Here is an 18,296-nt window from a genome sequence, read left to right as displayed (position 1 = left end):
GTCATCCAGTGCATCCGTTCGCTCCCTGTCTTGCTCGCTGCACGTCTTCATTCTGACTGCAGTGTGTTTCAAACCCTTTCAGTTTCTGCTCCTCCTCCTGCAAACACTACCACCGTTACCACACACACACACACCTCACAGACTCTTGCACGAGGCCCTGTCTCTCAGCATCAGCATCAACTGTGAAGTTAAAAGGCCAGCATTCCCGTGAGAGACTGTCTTTGTTGATGCTGCTGTTTGAAACGTGGGGCTGGGGGATGTTTGTTAGGACATCGGTGGACCATTTGAACGCACGTCGTGATAACTGCAGACAACCGCAGCAGCAGAAATCCTTCTGTAAGCTGTAAGCATGGTGAGAAACCTCCTGCTGCTCTCTAGCTCAAATTCATTTCCTGCCTGCTCTCTTTACACCCTGCCAGGTACTGATCTGGTACCAAACAGCCGCCAGGAAAAGTCAAAGTGTTAGCCCACTATCTCACTGTGGATTCAACTTAGACCTGCTTAGACCAACTTAGAACTTCTCAAATTTGTGTCGTTACTAAACAGACATCGTAAAAAAAAAAAAGCCCAAAAGAAGCATCTTTATCCTCGGGGAACAGACTGAGCGTGCTCATCACTGACGCATCGCTTCGTGTAGTCACACCTGGGATCTGCCAGGTAGTGCAGTCTGCTATTGTTGCACCACAGAGCGTCTCTAACGGAGCTAAAGCCGATTAATTGTTATGCTCCAGAGTAACGGGTGACGTATTGAAACAGGAAGAGGTTTACTGTTTTCTTTCCACAGAACTCTAATAGTCAAAACCTTCGATCAAGCTCACGCAAAGCCTGGCCAATGGTGGATCGGCTTATTCAACCCCGTAGTACTCGCACCCCCACCGCAGCAGGGTTGGATATCCCAAAGCACCAGTCAGGGAGCAGCAGACTCACTCCTGTGGGAAATTAGAAAAGAATTCAGCTAGCAGAGGTTGTGTTCTGGTTTTGGTTTCACTTTGACGAGACATGGAAAGTAGAGTTATTCAGTGAAGGCCTCAGCTGTCGCAAACAGAAGTCAGCTGCTTGGAAAAGGATGATTCAGACCTCTAAGGTCATGTGCTGGGAGAACTTTACGCTGAGCTGTGAGCAGCAGTGACAAGACTCACGGCTTCCATCGTTTCAGGTGTTTGAAACAGCTGAAATTAGCCTCTACGGAGGTTCCGCTCTCATTCTTCCTGTTAAGAGGAGTTCTTCTGTTGCCAGCTGATTGCCACTTGGTTCCTTCCGTAATGCTGCCCGATCTTTACCTCACAATTTAGACAGCCTGAAGAAGAGTACTGTTGGGAATCTAATGGATGTATCTTAATGAGAATCAAATGCCAAAACCTTAAAGTTCCAGTGCACCGTCAACCCACTGAGCCCCTTAGAACCACGAGTGACGTGAAACGTGAGCACGATTAGCCTCAGCTTTAGTCTTTAGCATCTTGTATCGCTGCTTCTTTGAGGCTGATACATCTCTGCACATATTTCGCATCTCCTTCCAGTGCCCAGAATGGCCAACCGACTAGCCTGTCATGGTGCTTGAACATCAAGTCTAACATACACAGGACAAAACATTTCCAATGAACCCAGTAAGGAACAATCATGTCTACACATCTGCTCCTGTCTTCTTCTGTTTTCAGCAACTTCCACAACCTGACTCGGGCACACACACACCTTCTTACATTGCAGTCTTATACCCTGGGCTCAGTGCAATGGCAGGGGTCTTCTACACGTCACAACCCGCCCCTGCCCACCCCACCCCTGCACACTCCCCGCCCAACCTCCACATCCCGGAATCAACATAAAGGGAAAAGACAACAGGAAAAAAAAAAAAGAGTGGAGCATCTCTTACCCATCTGTGCCTGTGCCGGATGTCTTTCAGAGGGTCATGGTGGATGAGAGCCCTGCTGATCGGAGTCGAGCCTGTCGGTTGCACTGCAGAAGCCACTATGCCATCGCATCGGTGATGCTGGAGACTGGCTGATAACCGGGGCAGGGGTCTCTCTCTCTCACTGTGCTGAAGGCGGGTTACTGTGCGGTCATCTCGCCTTCGCTGTTTTTGTTTTTTTCCTTTATCCGCCGGATCGGATGTGCAGATAATCGTCCCAAGCTGGACCCGACTGGGGGTGGGCGGGGGGATCCTATGGGTGATGGCTCACAGCCTCCTCTCCTAGCTCAGCCCCTGATGCTGCTCCTCCGACAGACACGAGCAGCGGTTCGCCCCACAGATACTCACAGCAGAGGCACGGAAAGCAAAAGCCAAACAGCAATAACGTACAAAAATAGGATGGAGACGGAATGATGCGAAGGGACTCGGGGGTGTCACCAGTGTCGATGGTGCTGGTGGTGCCAGGCGGGAGATAGAGGGGGTGATAGCTGCTTTCTGCCGCGCTGATCGCCGTTTTCCGTCGTGTTTACGAGCCGCTGTCGCCTCCTCCCTCCGTCTCCTCGGTCTCTGTCCACGATGCGTCCCTCTCTCTCCCGTCCTCCGCGACGCCTTTTCCGCTCACAGGAGGAGAAGAAACCCCGCTACTCCTCGGCGTTCACGTATATTCTCATAATCTGCCCTCTATTCCTCTCGATCGGAGCTGCGAAGAGCAGGAGGAGGTGCAGATGAGTGTGCGTGCGTGTGTGTAGGGGGGGTGGGTGGCGTTGGGGGGGAGCAAGTGGAAGAAAACTAAGGGAGCGGAAGGAGGAGCCCCGTGAGGAGAGAGCTCCTCCCCCCGTTATGCTGCTTATCAGCGGGACGGAGGGGGCGCCATCATGAGATATGAAAAATGAGATATGACCGTGCAGCGGCTGGAACATATAAGACTGTTATTGCTGTGACCTCACCTGTGATCCACGCAGAGCTCGCCTGTAAACGCTGCCTGTATTTAAGACACTACCCCCTTTTTTTTCTGCAGAACTGCAAGAAAACTGTATGTCCATATAGCAGGGACCCCGTGAGGCACACCAGACCCTGTTGCACGGATACAGTGTGAGGAGACACACACACCGACTGCTGCTCAGGCAATGTGATGTATGTCCTGAAGGGGGCGCCAGAGAAATAGCAGGTTGTAACTCGGAGCTCACCTCGGGCAATGCTGCCCTTCAGTTAAACGCAAACGGTGCAGCTCTTATATTCGTTCAGTGTTATTGAACTAGGAGCTGGTTATGTGTAAATAGTGGAAAAAGTGGAACACAGGGAATTTTTCTCTCAGTTTTAGTATTTTTTTTAAAGTAATAACATGTGATTTTCTGTCACGAGCGGGTTAAAATGCTGGCCCAGTTCAGTATAATACTATCCATTACACATGTGTTTAGATAGCTGAACGGCCGCTTTGCTGCTATGACAAATCCATATTTGGCTCTTTAGGCACCATTAAGTGCAGAGCTGGATGTAAACCTGCACACTACACTGCCCAGTGTCACCTGCCTTCACACACACACACACACACACACACACACACACACACACACACACACACACACACACCATTTTTAATCCGTAGAGGCTATTTTCACCCGTAACTATTTCTACTCTGTTTTTTGAATCCCTGCCTTCGCCCTGGCTTGTTTTCTTTTAATTTCTAATTCTACTGCCTTTTATTATTATAATGTTTACTATTAGTAGTAGTAGAAGGAGTAGCAGCAATCTCCCCATTGCTTCCAATTGTCCCTCTTTGTCTCCAAAGTTATTCTATCAGTCACTTTTGTTGGCTTCCTGTTTTATTTTGGAGGTTACCGTTACTGGTACTTCCTGTCTGGCCCCTGATTCCCTGATTGCTTCCACCTGTTGCTCATTGCATGCACCTGTGTTTCGTGTGCGTGCATCCTGAATTCCCTTCCCCATGTGTTTGTCGTGCTCTTCCTTTCTTCTGGCTGATCGCTACCTCTGTGCTCATTCTGCCTGTGTAGATTGCACATTTCTGTTGGTCTTCTTGTTTTTTTTCTTTGTTTTGGCAATGTTTAGATATTATGTAGACTTTGTGTATTTTTTTGGGTATATCTATCAGCTACAACAAAGGCTCACTTCTGATTTAGTGTTCTGCGTCCTCTATACGCCACAGCTTGCACATATGCAGACTTCAAAACTTCAAATTTGATGTATGTTAAATATAAGTTTCCACCATTTTAACTGCAGTAAACGAGGAAGAGCTGAAGGCGTGGGGTGATGTATTTCTTTTTCTGAAAATCCCTTTAATAATAATGCTTCAGGTCAGATTTAATGTAAGTGTGCTGATTATGTTTCTTTATCCCTTTATGGCAAATGAATTACACTCAGGATATGAGCATAGGTAGGAGGAGAGAGTGTCTGCTACCATGACTATCAGCAGGCGAACAAATGCAATGTCTAGCATCTGCTGAGAGCTGGAGTGTGCAAACACTGGTGTGTATCATTAACATTCTTTTAAATGACACGATTATGTTCTACGCTAGTATGTAACAAAAGCATGTCTATCTGGTTTTGTGATTACTCTGTGCCACGCAAGAGAGTCCAGGCAGAAGCTAAAGTTGTTTCATCCTCAGTTATTCTGCACCAAGAAATGACAGATGTAGTCAGAATAAGCACACAAAGTGTGAGTCTGTATCTCCATTGTTATCGTCAGCTACAGTCTTCATAGTTTGTACTTTACTAACATCGTGGCTCTGGTACCGAACAAGTGTGGACAAGCGTTGCATGTCGAGCCCCTCCCTTATCCCCACGTCTCTAGTAAGACACATTACATGCCAAAAAAATAAGAAAATTCAGAGAGAGAATTAAAACTAATAAAAAAAAAATATATATATCTAAAGTTTCCATTGGTTTAATTAGCTTACCAAAGTAAATCTCAAACAAACACAAATGGTTTTTTTGGAGAAAAAGTCAAATTCCTGCATGCACACAGCGTGAAGCGTAAGAGTTAATCTAGCAAAAATTAATGGCTATCTGTAATAAGCTGGTTATTGTTCTAACATGTCTACCGACTTGTGTCCTCCTAGTGCCTGTGGCAAAGGGTGGAGGACTATTCATGCTATTTGTGGCTATGCATGCTTGAATAAACTGGAACAATAAACTGCACCGACCCTTAAAAGGAAACAACCTCTGAGGGGTGAATGTTACTCTTTGTCACATTGCTTAACTTAACTCAGGGTTTCACTGAAGTCATGCAGTGAGACCAGGCCCGAAAGCCTCTTGCTTAAAGAAGAAAGAACATCTCTGCTTGTTCTTTTCAAGACTGACAGAAACAGGGGAAGTGATTCCTAATGCACCTAATGTGCACATTACAAGCTCACGTTGCACAAGTTTGCCTCAGTACCCGAGACCGCCATCGCTTCAATGTAGATCTGTAGCCTAAAGACCTTCACACGCCAAGCGTGTTTAGAAAGAGTCATAAATCAGAATGTCAGTGAGGTAGTTTGAGCTGTTGTTATCAGAGTTAGCACCAGAGCAGGTAGAGAGCTGATTGACCAGAGAGCAGCGCCTGGCTGTGCGTCACGGGTAAAACAGTATTATTTTATGTCTATATAAGTAGCAGTGTGCACTTTGATCTACGAGTCCACTTGTTGCCAGTCACTGCCAGATTGCAGTGATCTGATTGGTCAGATCTTTTTATTTGCATGTGAAAAATTGGAAAGGTTTACTCAGTGGGTGTAAACAGCTGCATTAACAACAGGTGAGTCAGAAAAATATTTTGAACCCATGAATTTTCTCATGAATCTTACACGTCCGGTGTGTAGATGCCTTACAGCAATCGAAGCTGTGAGTTACAATAATAAGAGGCTCAATGAGTTGATCATGCAAACGTTTTTATACAAACAGATGCTGTCAAGCATCAGAAGCTGCCCTCTGGTTTCTACTTCATGTGGATAAACGAAGCCCGCTGTCCTTCACAAATTTAGTCCAGGGGTTTTGAAAGGAACACCTGAGAGATCTAAAGTCAGCTAGTATTTCATCCTTTGTACATCTGCCTGGAGCTAGCAGGTGTAACAAAGGATTTACATATCTCCCCAACTTTGTGTGACTTCACCCGTTTCCATTTTAGTTTCAGGTTACACTTGAGTCCCTTTTTCTGAGACTCGGGTCTCGAGGGAGCTCAAGGAGTCTAGATGCTCATTATTTGGCAGCTGTGATATGGTTCAGATTTTAAATAGCCTGTGATCCATTGCTTTTTAACAAGTGTCTGCATCAGTAAGCCAGTGAAGTTGGCAACATCTCTGCTTATTAGTGATACAGTAAATACAGCTGGATGCTAAGCCCCCTAGAGCGTAACATCCCTCATAACAGCCTGAGATCTTCAACCTCAAAGCCTCACTTTGTTCACCCTCTGAGCAATCAGCAGCCACGGTGGGGTGGGGGGAGGGGGCTTAGAGACCTACACTGTGTCTGCACTTTAAATATTGATATCAGCCTGTCAGCAGTCTGAGTGCGACACTTTTTTATAATTTTATGGCTCACACCAGAAGTCTGTCCTGTCTCACAAAGCAGGATTATGAAGATGCTTTTAATGATAGCTAGAGCCAAATCAGATCTGACACATACTGTCACTCTGCTGTCGGGGTCATAGCTTCTGTTAAAGTACCCAAAGCTACACCCTCTGATTCATCTGGGTCAATCATGGGTACGTTGGCTGGTTTCAGGGATTATTTTATGCTCACTGCACTAAAACTGTCTCTGGAAAAACATATATATGTCTTGACCCTTGTGCCTTACCTTGTAACATCAGCAAAACTGTGTTACCCTGGTTACTTTCTGCAAGTCGCTGGAAAAGCTGGTATGGTTAGGTTCTGTTTTAAGCCATGAATGAAACAAGTGTTTTCAGGAACTATGAGATGTTATCTTTTGGCCTTATAGTTGTTAATAATTCCTTTCAGCTTTCCGAAAATAAGTGAGAAGTGTGAACCAAACCAGGTCACTGCTATCCTGGTCGATGTTAGGAAGTTCTGCATGTAACGGAACGCGTTCAGGGCTCTAACATGAGCACAGAACAGGAGAAACACCAGCGTGCCTTTCCAGAGGAAAATCTACCGGGTGAACCAGATAGTCATTTAATCTCCATCTCACATCCAGAACACAATCACACCTTTATACCAGCAGATTTAAACGGTTCATGAAACTGGAACAAAACAGTCTCTGTAAATATAGAAAAGCCAGAAAAGCCTCAGTTTAAAAGAAACGGGACAAACAAAGATCCAGTTCTCAACACGCATCTCATTTTCACAGAAGTTTCCTAGAATGTCTGCACCCAAGGCAACACACGCAGGATAAAATATTCAGCAAAAGACTCTTCTCAGATGACACCTTTGTTCCAAGTTTTCCTTGGATACAATTTTAGGGCGACAGGAATCTGGATATGGAGACAGAGCGAGAGCACTGGACTTTCCAGACGGATATAGTGTGTAAACCAAATACAAGGGAAAGATCAATGCTTTATGAGACAGGAAGAGAAGCATTTAATTGCTTCTGTTTTTTTCATGGAGCCGGGGTGTGGTTAGGGTCCCGTAAAACCTGGAAGTCAGTCATCTGTAGGTGGATTTGTAATGTGTTCAATGTGTAGGAGATTACTGCTGACTGGGAAACGCTTCCTGCGCTTGCTTATCACTATTGCTCGGGGGTGTTTGATTACGAGGGAAACGTTACAAGTGGGGAGACAAAAGGGCGGAAAGAGAAACTGAGGTCTAATTTCTGCTCTTCCATACTTCCAGTGACTTTTCCCCCTTTGTGTTCATCAGCACACTCTGAACGAGCAGGTTTTGCTGTGTCGTTTACTCTGAGAGACAAAAGTGTCAGACTTCATTACAGCACACAGGAAGCATTTCAAAATGCTTGACAGAATAAAAACCACAGGACTTTCTCACGCTATCAAAATAGTGGCAGACGTGCTGTCACGGCTGCATCTTTTTACACACACGGACTAACAGCTCTCCGCTTTTCCTCCACATAGATATTTCAGTTTGCGGCGTTTTTAAATATTAAAGTGGTGCATGTTTACCTTTCCCAGTTTTCTCCTGCCTCTCGCAGCCACAGTCAGCGGTCCAGGATCAGGTAGACAGCGTCCTGTCTGTTGTGCTCTCTTTTTTTTTTTCCAGGCAGGTAATGAGCTCTTCCATTAAAGGTGAGAAGTATCAGGTGAGCGTGGGCTGAACAAACACAGCATTCTGCAATCTCCTTGGTCACAAAGTACAGAAAATATTACACTCCAGTGGTTTTGCTTACGCCCTAAACACACCCACGTGGTGATGATCTATCAAGTCACTGTTTAACACCATGCCTGAGAATGTTAACAAAACCTGAGGACACAGTATGATGAGCTGTGGTGACAGTTACTGCTCTTCTATTTTTTTTTTTTAAATGCTGAATTACAGAAAGAAGAGGGTTGAAAACATATTTGATCTACTGCACAATGGTTAATGGTTATCAACAGACTCACACTATAACCAGGGTTTGCCTCTTAACTTCATTTAATTTTACAGTACTCTGTTTTTGGCAACCTTGATGTAAATATGTAAAAATTGTGTATGTTTCTGTTCTGTGTCTTGTGTCCTGTTTGTTTGTATGTTTCTTGCTGCTGTTACAACCAAATTTCCCCTTGTGGGACAATTAAAGGATTATTCTATTCTATTAATACTGGCTGTCAGAAACTTTAGGTCACACTATGGATCCTGCTGAACGGAAATTGTGTATAAAGTTGAAGATACTCGACGATAGCCTTGTGAGATTTGGGGAAACTGGTTCCACATTGCCATCTGATGGACTTTTTGATAGGAACAGCAAAATTAAAGCCAGAGAAACAGCAGCACGTGGAGAAGCTTAAGAGAAGAGAAATTTATGTTTCAAAGCAATTTTTTTTTAATTCTACTAGAATTTTTTTAAAAAAGCTTTTAAAAGCACAGCAACCTTATTAAGCAAACGCACACTGACGTACATGAACAGATGGGCTAGCCTGACCTCATTTTTATCTGTAGTTAAATCAACGTTAAGCTACTGCTGCAGGAATCATAAAAACAACAACACAAAAATAACACAAAAAACTATCGATTGTCACGTATTTTGACTCAAAAACATGTCAACACCTTGTTTTTTTTGCAGCACTTTTGACTGACTTTTATCAGATGATCTTGAAAAGGTTTGTTTTTAAGATAACGGCGTAAGCACTGCACATATCTTTATGTCGAATTGCTGAGATTACTTGAAGTAAAACTTGTATGCAGACACCTGTTCACACTGACAGTTTAAAAAGAATAAACCTCCAAAAACTCTGTATGTAAAGGATGGAGGGAAAAATGGAGCCAGTGCAGAAATGACTGACTTGCCTACCTTACCTCATAAAAAGGGAGTCAAAGGCTTGTTTTACCATAAATGTCTATAAAACCTTTTTCTTTATTATCCAGAGGAATCGCCTCCCTCTTGGTATAAAAAAGAATGCAGACTAAAGTCATTTCCTCAATGGCTCCACTTTTTACACACAGAGCTTTCAATAGAAACAAGGTGTTGACAATAATAGACTGATGAATCATGGCTCAATGTTCTACAAGTTTTTCCTGTTTTTTGTGACCTGCTGCTTCATAGTTTAAAGTTGATTTAACTACAGATTAAAACGAGGTCCGGTTACACAATCTGTTCATGTACATCTGTGTTTTAACACGTTATGCGTTTCCTTAATAAGGTTTCTGTGCCTTTAAAAGCATTTTTATAAACTTTAATAGAATTCAGCTTTGAAACATCGATTTCTCTTCGCTTTCTTAAGCGTCCCCACATTCTGCTGCTCTCTGGCTTTAATGTTGCTACACAAGCATAATTAGGTTCTTAGTCAATCACATGATTGGGTATAAAAAGAGCATCTAAGAGAAGGACAGTTTCTCAGAAGTAAAGATGGGAAGAGGTTCACCTCTGTTCAAAACTCTCTACAAAGGGTGGAACATATTTCTTCTGCAAGTGAAGACACTGAATATCATCTGCAATACATAATATCATCAAAAGATTCACAGAATGTGGAGAAATCTCTGTGAAAGAGACAAATAGTGCCAAAATACGATCTCTGCCTGTGATCTTTGTAAAAACAGGCATTATTCTGTGACAAAGTTTGTGGTGCCACCCAGAAATGCAGGTTAAAGCTCTGTGATGCAAAGAAGAAGCCCTATGTTAATACGATGCAGTAACCCCGCTGTCTCCTCTGGGCCAAAGCTCATCTAAAATGGACTGAAGCAAAGGGGAAAACTCTAGTTAGATGAATAAATTGTGAAATTATTTCCTGGGAACATGGAAATTAGGCTTGTTATCCGAGGTCATTTCTGAAACGCTTCCATCAGCTTGTATATCTGGAAAGGCACCATCATTGCTGAAAGGCATAAACAGGTTTTAGAGCAACATTTGCTCCCATCCAGATGATGTCTCTTACAGGGTGGGCCTTGTGAAGTCTTAAGTAAGACAATAACAAAACCACATGCTGCATCTCATATAAAAGCATGGCTTTGGAGTAGAAGAGTCCTGGGGTTAACTTTCAACAATTTGGCCCACCATCAAATGAAAAATTTGACAAATTTGTTCTATTATAGTCGACAATTAATAAAACATGGGTGTATAAGACCCTGCTACTGTCACCCCAAGACTCACAGGTACAGCTGGGCTAAGACCTAGACATTAGAAACTCGACAACAAGGAGCTAACCTTGGGTCACTAAAGCAGACAAATATTGCTTATATATGCTGAGAAAAAAGTGGATGAATTATTTCAGAAAGGAACAGCTGTCATCCTCCAAGGCCACACATGCCTACATCTGGCTCATCCTGCAACCGCATCAAACAACACAGTCGGTCATATTTTACACGACACAGTACGTTGCTTCTTCAGCAAAGCAGCGGCAGCAAAAGGGACACAGTATGCACTGTGATGTGGGTCTGACATTCAAAATAAATAAATAAATAAATAAAAATGGTTGATTGTATAGTAAAGTAGCAAAATGCCAATAACACTCATGGCATGAAATGAAGAATGAAGCTCGTCCAGAGTCCGAAAGTCCACACGAGGAATCTATTGAGATCCCGGCCACAAAGAAACTGAAATTTGTTTGGATTACATTCGCTGAGCTAATTGTGATTGAAGATGGAAGAAAAACAAGAGCCAAGAAGAGGAAAATTATTCAGAAAAAGCATGCAAGTTTTTTTTTTCCCACCAAAGATATCAGCATGCACTCCTCCGGCGAAGAAAATCAATAACTTTATTAGCATTAACAAATTAAAATGTGCAAGTACAGGGAGTGTAAGAATCATCTGGAAGACAAAGCAAGAGTTTTAAAGGTTGGCTGCAAAGTAATCAATGTACATAATCAATATATGTCTGCGGTTTGATTCATAATTTTAAGTGGTGAATCGGGAAAGCTTGTTTTCTAATCTATAACGGCGTGTAAAAATCTGCGGACCAGAAGGTTGTGTTACAGGAAGTTGACATGTGACCATTAGTCAGATATGAATTCATGAAGTGGGTCTTTGTTGTAACCTTATACATAAATTTAGAAAACCATTTTTTTTGTCAGAGATATATGATAGGAAGAAGAAATGGCCACTTCATTAGGTGCACCTCACTAGTGCCTTCAGAACTGCCTCGGTTCTTGGAAACAGTCCTGGAAACATCTCGTAGAGACTTTCATCCATATTGACATGATAGGATCACACAGTTGCTGCAGATGTGAATCTCCTGTTCCCATCGGTGCTCTGTTGTACTGGGATATGGTGATTGTCGAGGTCATTTGAGCACAGTGAAGTCAGCGTCATGTTTAAGAAACCACTCAGAGATGATTTGAGCTTTGTGACAACGGTGTGTTATCCTGCTGAAAGCAGCCATCAGAAGATGGTCAGTAGCAACACTCAGATAGGCTGTGGTGTTCAAATGATGTAGCATTAAGAGGCCCACAGTGTACCACGAAAATATCCCCCAGACCATTACAGCCTGAATCACTGATACAAAACAGGCTGGATTAATGCCTTTATGTTATTTACACCTAATTCTGCTCCTGATATCTGAGTGTTGCAGCAGCTCAGGAGACTCATAAGACCAGACGACATTTTTCTGATCTGTTGTTCAATTTTGGTGAGGCTGTGTGAATCGTAGCACCAGTTTTCTGCTGCTCTACATGTATAAATGCACTGAGTTGATGCTATGTAATTGCCACCGGGTTGTGGTCTTCAGCTGTTGTAAAGAGTGGTCATTTGAGTTACTGTTCCTTCCTCTCTAGCTACTCTCCTCTGACCTCTGCCATCAACAAAACATTCTTACTAAGAGAAATGCCCCTTGCTGCATATTTCCAGAATTATTTACTATTCTCTGTAAACTCTAGATACAGCTGTGATTGGAAATCCCAGTTCCTGAAATACTCAGACCAGCTACTCTGGCACCAACAACCATGTCAGATGCAAAATCACTTAAATCACTTTTTTTCTGATGCTTGGTCTGATCCAACATTGGCCAGTGAGTTTATATTTAACTACTCACTAGTCAAAGCCAAAACACTTTTCATACAATAGGTATGGCAGTTGTATAACTATATTTAACATGGAAGAAAATAATATTTGTTAAAGAGTTCCTAAAGTCAGTCAGCACTTCATTAGCGAGGCGTGTACACCTGCTTAGTTTTGCACTGATATGGCCCCTCCAGTCAGGATTTCATTTAATGTTAGCGTCCGAATCACCTCTCTGACGAGGACCCAAACCAGTCGTGGCACATGGCTGCCCCTCTCTGAGCCCTTGAGGCGACTGTTGATGTGATTTGGCTTTATACACATAAAACCGGACCCTCCTACAGGACTTTTGGGGCTTTGATCGACGTGAATGGAAAGCTGAGCAGATATTTGTTGACTGCTATGTGAGCAAAGCTTTCAAAGTGCATCCATAAGAACAAACAGAGGCTTCAAGCAGAGTGCAGTGAAGATCATTTAGAAGTCTCATTGCCAGCTTGAAGTTTTTACATTTCCATGAAAATGAGCTTTTAAACGAGCAATTAGCAACATTCCTGCGTTGGCTTTGATACCGAGCACTCTGCTGCGGTACAGTTTGAACTTGTGACTTGAGGGTTTAATGCGACACGATTCTTCTTCCATTTATTGCTTCTTCGTGTTTTAATCACTTCTCTGATTAAACCAATTAGAGCTTCATAACAGTGTGAAGTTAATTTAGGCAGAGATAACATCCTGACTTCCAAGAAGGGGGGCTGTGCAAAATAAGCTGCATGATGATAAATGTACTAACGTTTTTAATTCTATCAGACTCGCACAACGACACAACGTTAAGACATTTCAAGTCTCCTAGCTGGAGAATTTTCAGCTATTAGGTAAGACTCTCTGGGAAAGGGTTCACGGCCTCGGTACCCCAGAGTGCCGCGCAGTTACAGTTTGCATATTTGTACATCTGACACTGACAGAATATGTGAAAGAATGTGAAGCTTTTCTCGGCTCGAAGAGCCCCTCCCGCTCTCTGAAAGTAATTTTGTAAAACAGGAAATCAGAGGCACGCAGAGTTGCAGTCAGCCAAGTGTCTGCATATCCCGAAATACAAAGCAGATGGAGAAAAAAAAAAAGATTTCCAACAGTGTTGGATTAAGATGAACATTTTAATTTTAAACTTTCAGGTTTGCAAGCAACGTCTTATTGTTTAGTCTGACATCATGGCGACACGGGACAATAAAGCAAAGAGCAATGGCTCAGTTTGACTTTTATGGATGGCTCCATTTACTCCACTAATCTCACTAAGCTCTTCTTCTAGATCCTCCCCAGCCTTACCTATCACACCGCTGCACATCAGTGTTTACTTCAATGCACTGCGAGCACAGTGTGCTGCTTCTACAGTCACTATGCCCACCATCTATCAATGTCCCACGAAGCTGCTGGAGAGTCAGGGATCTTCCTGTTCCTTGTCATGTTGATGGAGCGGCCCACACTTCGTATCCGAGACTCAAAACTGTAATTATGGTCCAGCTTACCTATTTCTCATACATAAAGCGTGTCTTAAAATACATCACCACTAAATGTGCTCATGGCTGATGCTAAAGAGCTTTGGTTGTTAGCAACAGTTGTCAGTAACTGACACATACAGGGGCCTCATTATTAGAAACTCGTGTATCCTGCATTTTAAAAATGTGCGTACATACACACACAAACCCAAAAAGTTGGGATACTGTCTGTAATGTAAACAATAACAGAAAGCAATGTTTAGCAAATCTCATAAACCAGTATTTTCATTAACCACAGAACACAGAAAACAAATTGAATGTTTGAACTGAGGAAAAACAACCTTTTATATATATATATATATATCTAAAAAAACCTCTATTAGCTTAGTTTAAATTTGATTGCAGCAAAAAGGTTAAAAAGGTTGGGCAACAAACGTTGTCAAAGTGAGAGTAAAAAGCTTGGAGGAATATTTTACAGCTAATTTGGTTATTTGCCAACAGGTCAGAAACATGGTTTGGTACAAAGAGTCTTAGAGAGGCAGAGGTTCACCTGCATTTGCATCATCTTGAGAAAAAAAATTTCAGATGATTGTCAACCTGTGAGGATTTTTAGTATCTCATGATTTATAGTACATAATATCATCACAAGAATCAGAACACCTTGAGAAATCTCTGTGTGCAAGGGTCAAGGCCAAAACGATACCAAATGTCTGATCTTTGGCACTGCAATAAAACTGGCACGAGCTGAGGAACACTTCCAGAAGTCACTGCCTGTGGACACAGTTCACTGTGCCATCCACAAATGCAGGTTAAAGCTCTGTCAGGCAGAGAAGCCATATGTGAACGTGATCCAGAAACACTGCTGTCTTCTCTGGGCCAAAGCTCATTTAAAATGGACTCAGGCCAAGCAGACAACTGTTCTGAGGTCAGATACAATATCTACTTGTTACCAGTGCTCAGTTCTAGAGCACCATATGGTCCCATCCAGACCCCCTTTTTCAGGGAAGGACTGTGTGGTTCAGAAAGACAATGCAAAACTGCAGCCATTGGAACGCTATGGCTTTGTAGTAGATGAGTTTGGGTGCTGACCTTTCATCAGCAATCAAGTGGCACATGATCAAACAAAACAGAACAAAGCAGACCCGAGCTGGAATCCTCCATCAGACAAGAATGGGACAAATATTCGTCTGCCAGAAGTCCAGCTGCTCTCCTCAGTTTTCCAAAATTTAGGGTCTGCTGTCAAAAGAACAGATGCTACACAGTGGTGAACATGGCCCTGCCATCAAATCCAAATTGAGCTAAGATTTTTTCTAAAATGGTAATTATCTTTTTTCAGTTGAAACAGTTGATATTTTTTACTGTGTTCTATTGTGATAAAATATGGGTCTATGACATTTCCAAATTCATTCATCTTTATTTACATCTTACACAGCGTCACAACTTTAAGTACTCGTGGTAGATAAAAAGCATCATAGATCCACTTTAAAGCAAGTTATTTATTACCAGCTTCAGTCCCAGCTGGTAGCTGGTTGTAATATCATAATGAAATCCCTAATAAGCCCTGCTGTACATGTTGTGTTTATATTCTAAACTGTCAATCCCTGAATAGACCTCTGGGCTGTGTGGAAATGACAACACAATGATGCAGTGTGACCGCTAGTTACATTAGTTGCTGCCATAACAACCATATAAGCAGACCGTTGAGGTCTTTAACGAAGGTCAGGACGTCAAAGCAACGAATTATTGAAGAACTCTTTGGGAAAATGAAAGCTGATGGGAATTAATCTGGAGATATACTGTCATTACAACTTAAACAGTACTTTATAAAGCATTCATTTATTCAGTTTTAAGGCCTTACAGTATATAATAACTCACAGCTCCACAAGCTCCCCAGTCCATGAGATTCCCCTTTTGGTGCCTTTACATCTGAAAATAATTTTGTCAATCTGGATTACATGGATTCACTCACTCACCTTTGTCTTTTACAAATGACCAAACATCAATTTGGAGTGAAGTGACAATGTTTTCCCAGCATTTCATTGTCTTCAACTTCTGTTGAGAAGTTCATCCCCATGCACCTTTAGGTCACTTATATGTAGTAACATTACATTAACAGCATATTATAAGACGTCCCATCACGTCCCTAAATCTTTGTCCCTTTAAAAATCCATGTGTCAGCTTTGCTGGAAACTCCAGTGGGTCTCACTGCGGTCCCAAGCCTCCTTGCATGCTCTGGCCATCGCCATGGTCGCTCCCCCACAGTCGGTAAAACTGACTGAAGTCCACGTAGGGTGGGACCCTGCCCGTCTCGTCAGGCTGCGCCGCTTGACTCCCTCTCTGGCGGAACAGGCTTCCATCTCCTGAGCTGGAGCTGGAGCTCTGCGTCTGGGTGTTGGTGGACTGCAGAGTGGCTGTGGGGCTCTGACTGCTGGGGAGCGTGGAGGAGCAGAAGGAGGAGGAGAAAGGTGGGTGGTTGGAGAGGATGAGGGAAGAGGAAGACACAGGTATGAGGGTTGGAATAGAGGAGGAAGAGGATGAGAAGCACCAAGAGGAGGGGAAGAGGTCCATGTCACGAGTGGAGAGACAAAGGAGAGAGGTGGATGAAGGGAGAGGCCGAGCAGGACGAGGCATGGTGGAAAGAGAAAGGAGGGAGGTGGAGGAGGGAAGGGGGGGAAGGGGCGAGAGGGGAAAAAGAGGGGAAAGAGGGAGTTCAATTATGGGCTGTAGGATGTTGACGGAAGCTTGGCTGGTAGTGGGGTGAAACGTGCTGCAGGAGCGGAAAACGGAGAGGCAAGGACACAGTGAAGGGCGCAGGATGGATATTGGCAAGTTGGGAACCAAGAGGAAGAGAAATATGGCTGTGAGTCAGACGGCGAGTGACAGACGGGAGCAGAGTGGAAATCATAGAGGAAGAAGAGCTGAAGAAACAATCTTGGAGGACGACGATGCAAAGGGAAGAATCAAAACGTGCACTTGTATCAATCAAAGCAGCGGGAACGTTTAGGAAATGCACTCGCACACAGAGAGCTCTTCATGCTCGCTCACTTTATAAAGCAGGCGGTTTTGAGCAAGTAGTCTGACAAGGCAAGTGCACACTTCAGGTATGCTAGGAGAGGCTGTCAATCATCCATGCATTCCAGTAAGCACATATATAATTAACAAAGCACAATTACCACCTATGCACACAGCAAAAGAGTTTTACATGAGGAGAAAAAATAGCCTCTGTGGCTCAACAAGAACGTTTTAGGGCAGAGTGCAGATCTAAGTCATAAACGTCAATAACATGTATTACCACTGTCAGTTATAAATGGCTGTTGTTTCTGACACTATATGTTGACCTTGACTATAAATATGTCAGAATGAGTGTGCTGATGATGGATGACGGGATCCAAGAAGGTGCTAAGAAATGATGGAACTGAAGCATCAAGTTTGGTAGAGGAAACAAGATCTAGTGCACTGACATCCTGATCCAAGTAAATATGTGTAAGCACATCTAAATATGCAACTTTAAAAAAAGAAAGAAAAAGATTTGGACAAAAATTGGAAAATAATTGCAGTTAAAATTAAAGGCATCAAACTCTGCTCTTCTAGAGTGATTTTTCCACCCCAAGTGTTTTGGTTCTAACTAGGTTTTTAAAAATAAGTCAGCGACCAAAAGAAGCTGAGCACATCCTTTAAATTTACAACCTGACAAAGGCTGCGGTCAGACCAAAGTTATTGGAGTTAACTAAAACTAAACTACAAAATAAAACTACATGTCGGGAAAAACATTTTAGTTCACTAACATTTACACACACACACACACACACACACACACACACACACACACACACACACACACATATATTTTTTGTTTTTGTTTTTGTTTTTGCTTAATTAGAATAAAAAAAGCGCTATATAAAAGTTGTAAAAACTACATTAAATTATCAAACTCCCTCAGGAAAACAACTGAAACTGAAAGAAAACCAAAAACAGCAAAAAGTCCAAACAAAGTAAATATAACTTGAAATGACAAAACTATAATTCTTATTCAGACTGTTCAGCACGCTGTTGCATGTGCAGCACATGTACTAACGTCCCAAAAAGAAGAAGGAAACTGCTTCATCATGCTACGTTACAGTGAGGTGCAGGTACAGGTTACAGGTATTTTGTTGGCTGATCAAGCCCACATAGACTGCTCTGGAACATAAATATAAGCATTATTATAAATTCTGTCTGTCAGTATTCCCAAATTGGTATGCAGTTCCAGCTGTTCCACCTGACATGATCCAGATCTATATTCCTATAGTCTGTACCCGTATTCAGTCTCTCAGCAGTGCAACCCCTCTGCGCTGGTGCAACACAACTCTTTTCCGTCTGCATCTCATTCATCTCTGC

At 42.8% G+C, this 18,296-nt stretch overlaps 2 protein-coding genes across 2 annotated transcripts in view; both read right to left on the bottom strand.

The window, feature by feature from the left end:
- The window catches only part of mgat3b (beta-1,4-mannosyl-glycoprotein 4-beta-N-acetylglucosaminyltransferase b), a 53,314-nt gene extending 51,319 nt beyond the window's left edge, over window positions 1-1,995 (bottom strand). The window contains exon 1 of the mRNA XM_040003907.1: window positions 1,868-1,995. The gene's annotated coding sequence lies outside the window, so the exon portion shown is untranslated. The remainder of the gene's footprint in view (window positions 1-1,867) is intronic.
- Window positions 1,996-2,111: 116 nt separating this feature from the next.
- tab1 (TGF-beta activated kinase 1/MAP3K7 binding protein 1) overlaps window positions 2,112-18,296 on the bottom strand; it is a 41,084-nt gene continuing 24,899 nt past the window's right edge. The window contains exons 11-12 of the mRNA XM_040003908.1: window positions 7,971-16,347; window positions 2,112-2,603 (exon numbers count right to left, since the gene is read on the bottom strand). Coding sequence (XP_039859842.1) covers window positions 16,122-16,347 — 226 coding nt within the window. The 3' untranslated portion in view covers window positions 2,112-2,603; window positions 7,971-16,121. The remainder of the gene's footprint in view (window positions 2,604-7,970; window positions 16,348-18,296) is intronic.

The sequence above is a fragment of the Simochromis diagramma genome, unplaced genomic scaffold (genome assembly GCF_900408965.1).
Source record: "Simochromis diagramma unplaced genomic scaffold, fSimDia1.1 OVJJ01000325.1, whole genome shotgun sequence".
Classification (NCBI taxonomy): Eukaryota; Metazoa; Chordata; class Actinopteri; order Cichliformes; family Cichlidae; genus Simochromis; species Simochromis diagramma.
This window is presented reverse-complemented; position numbering and strand designations above follow the sequence as displayed.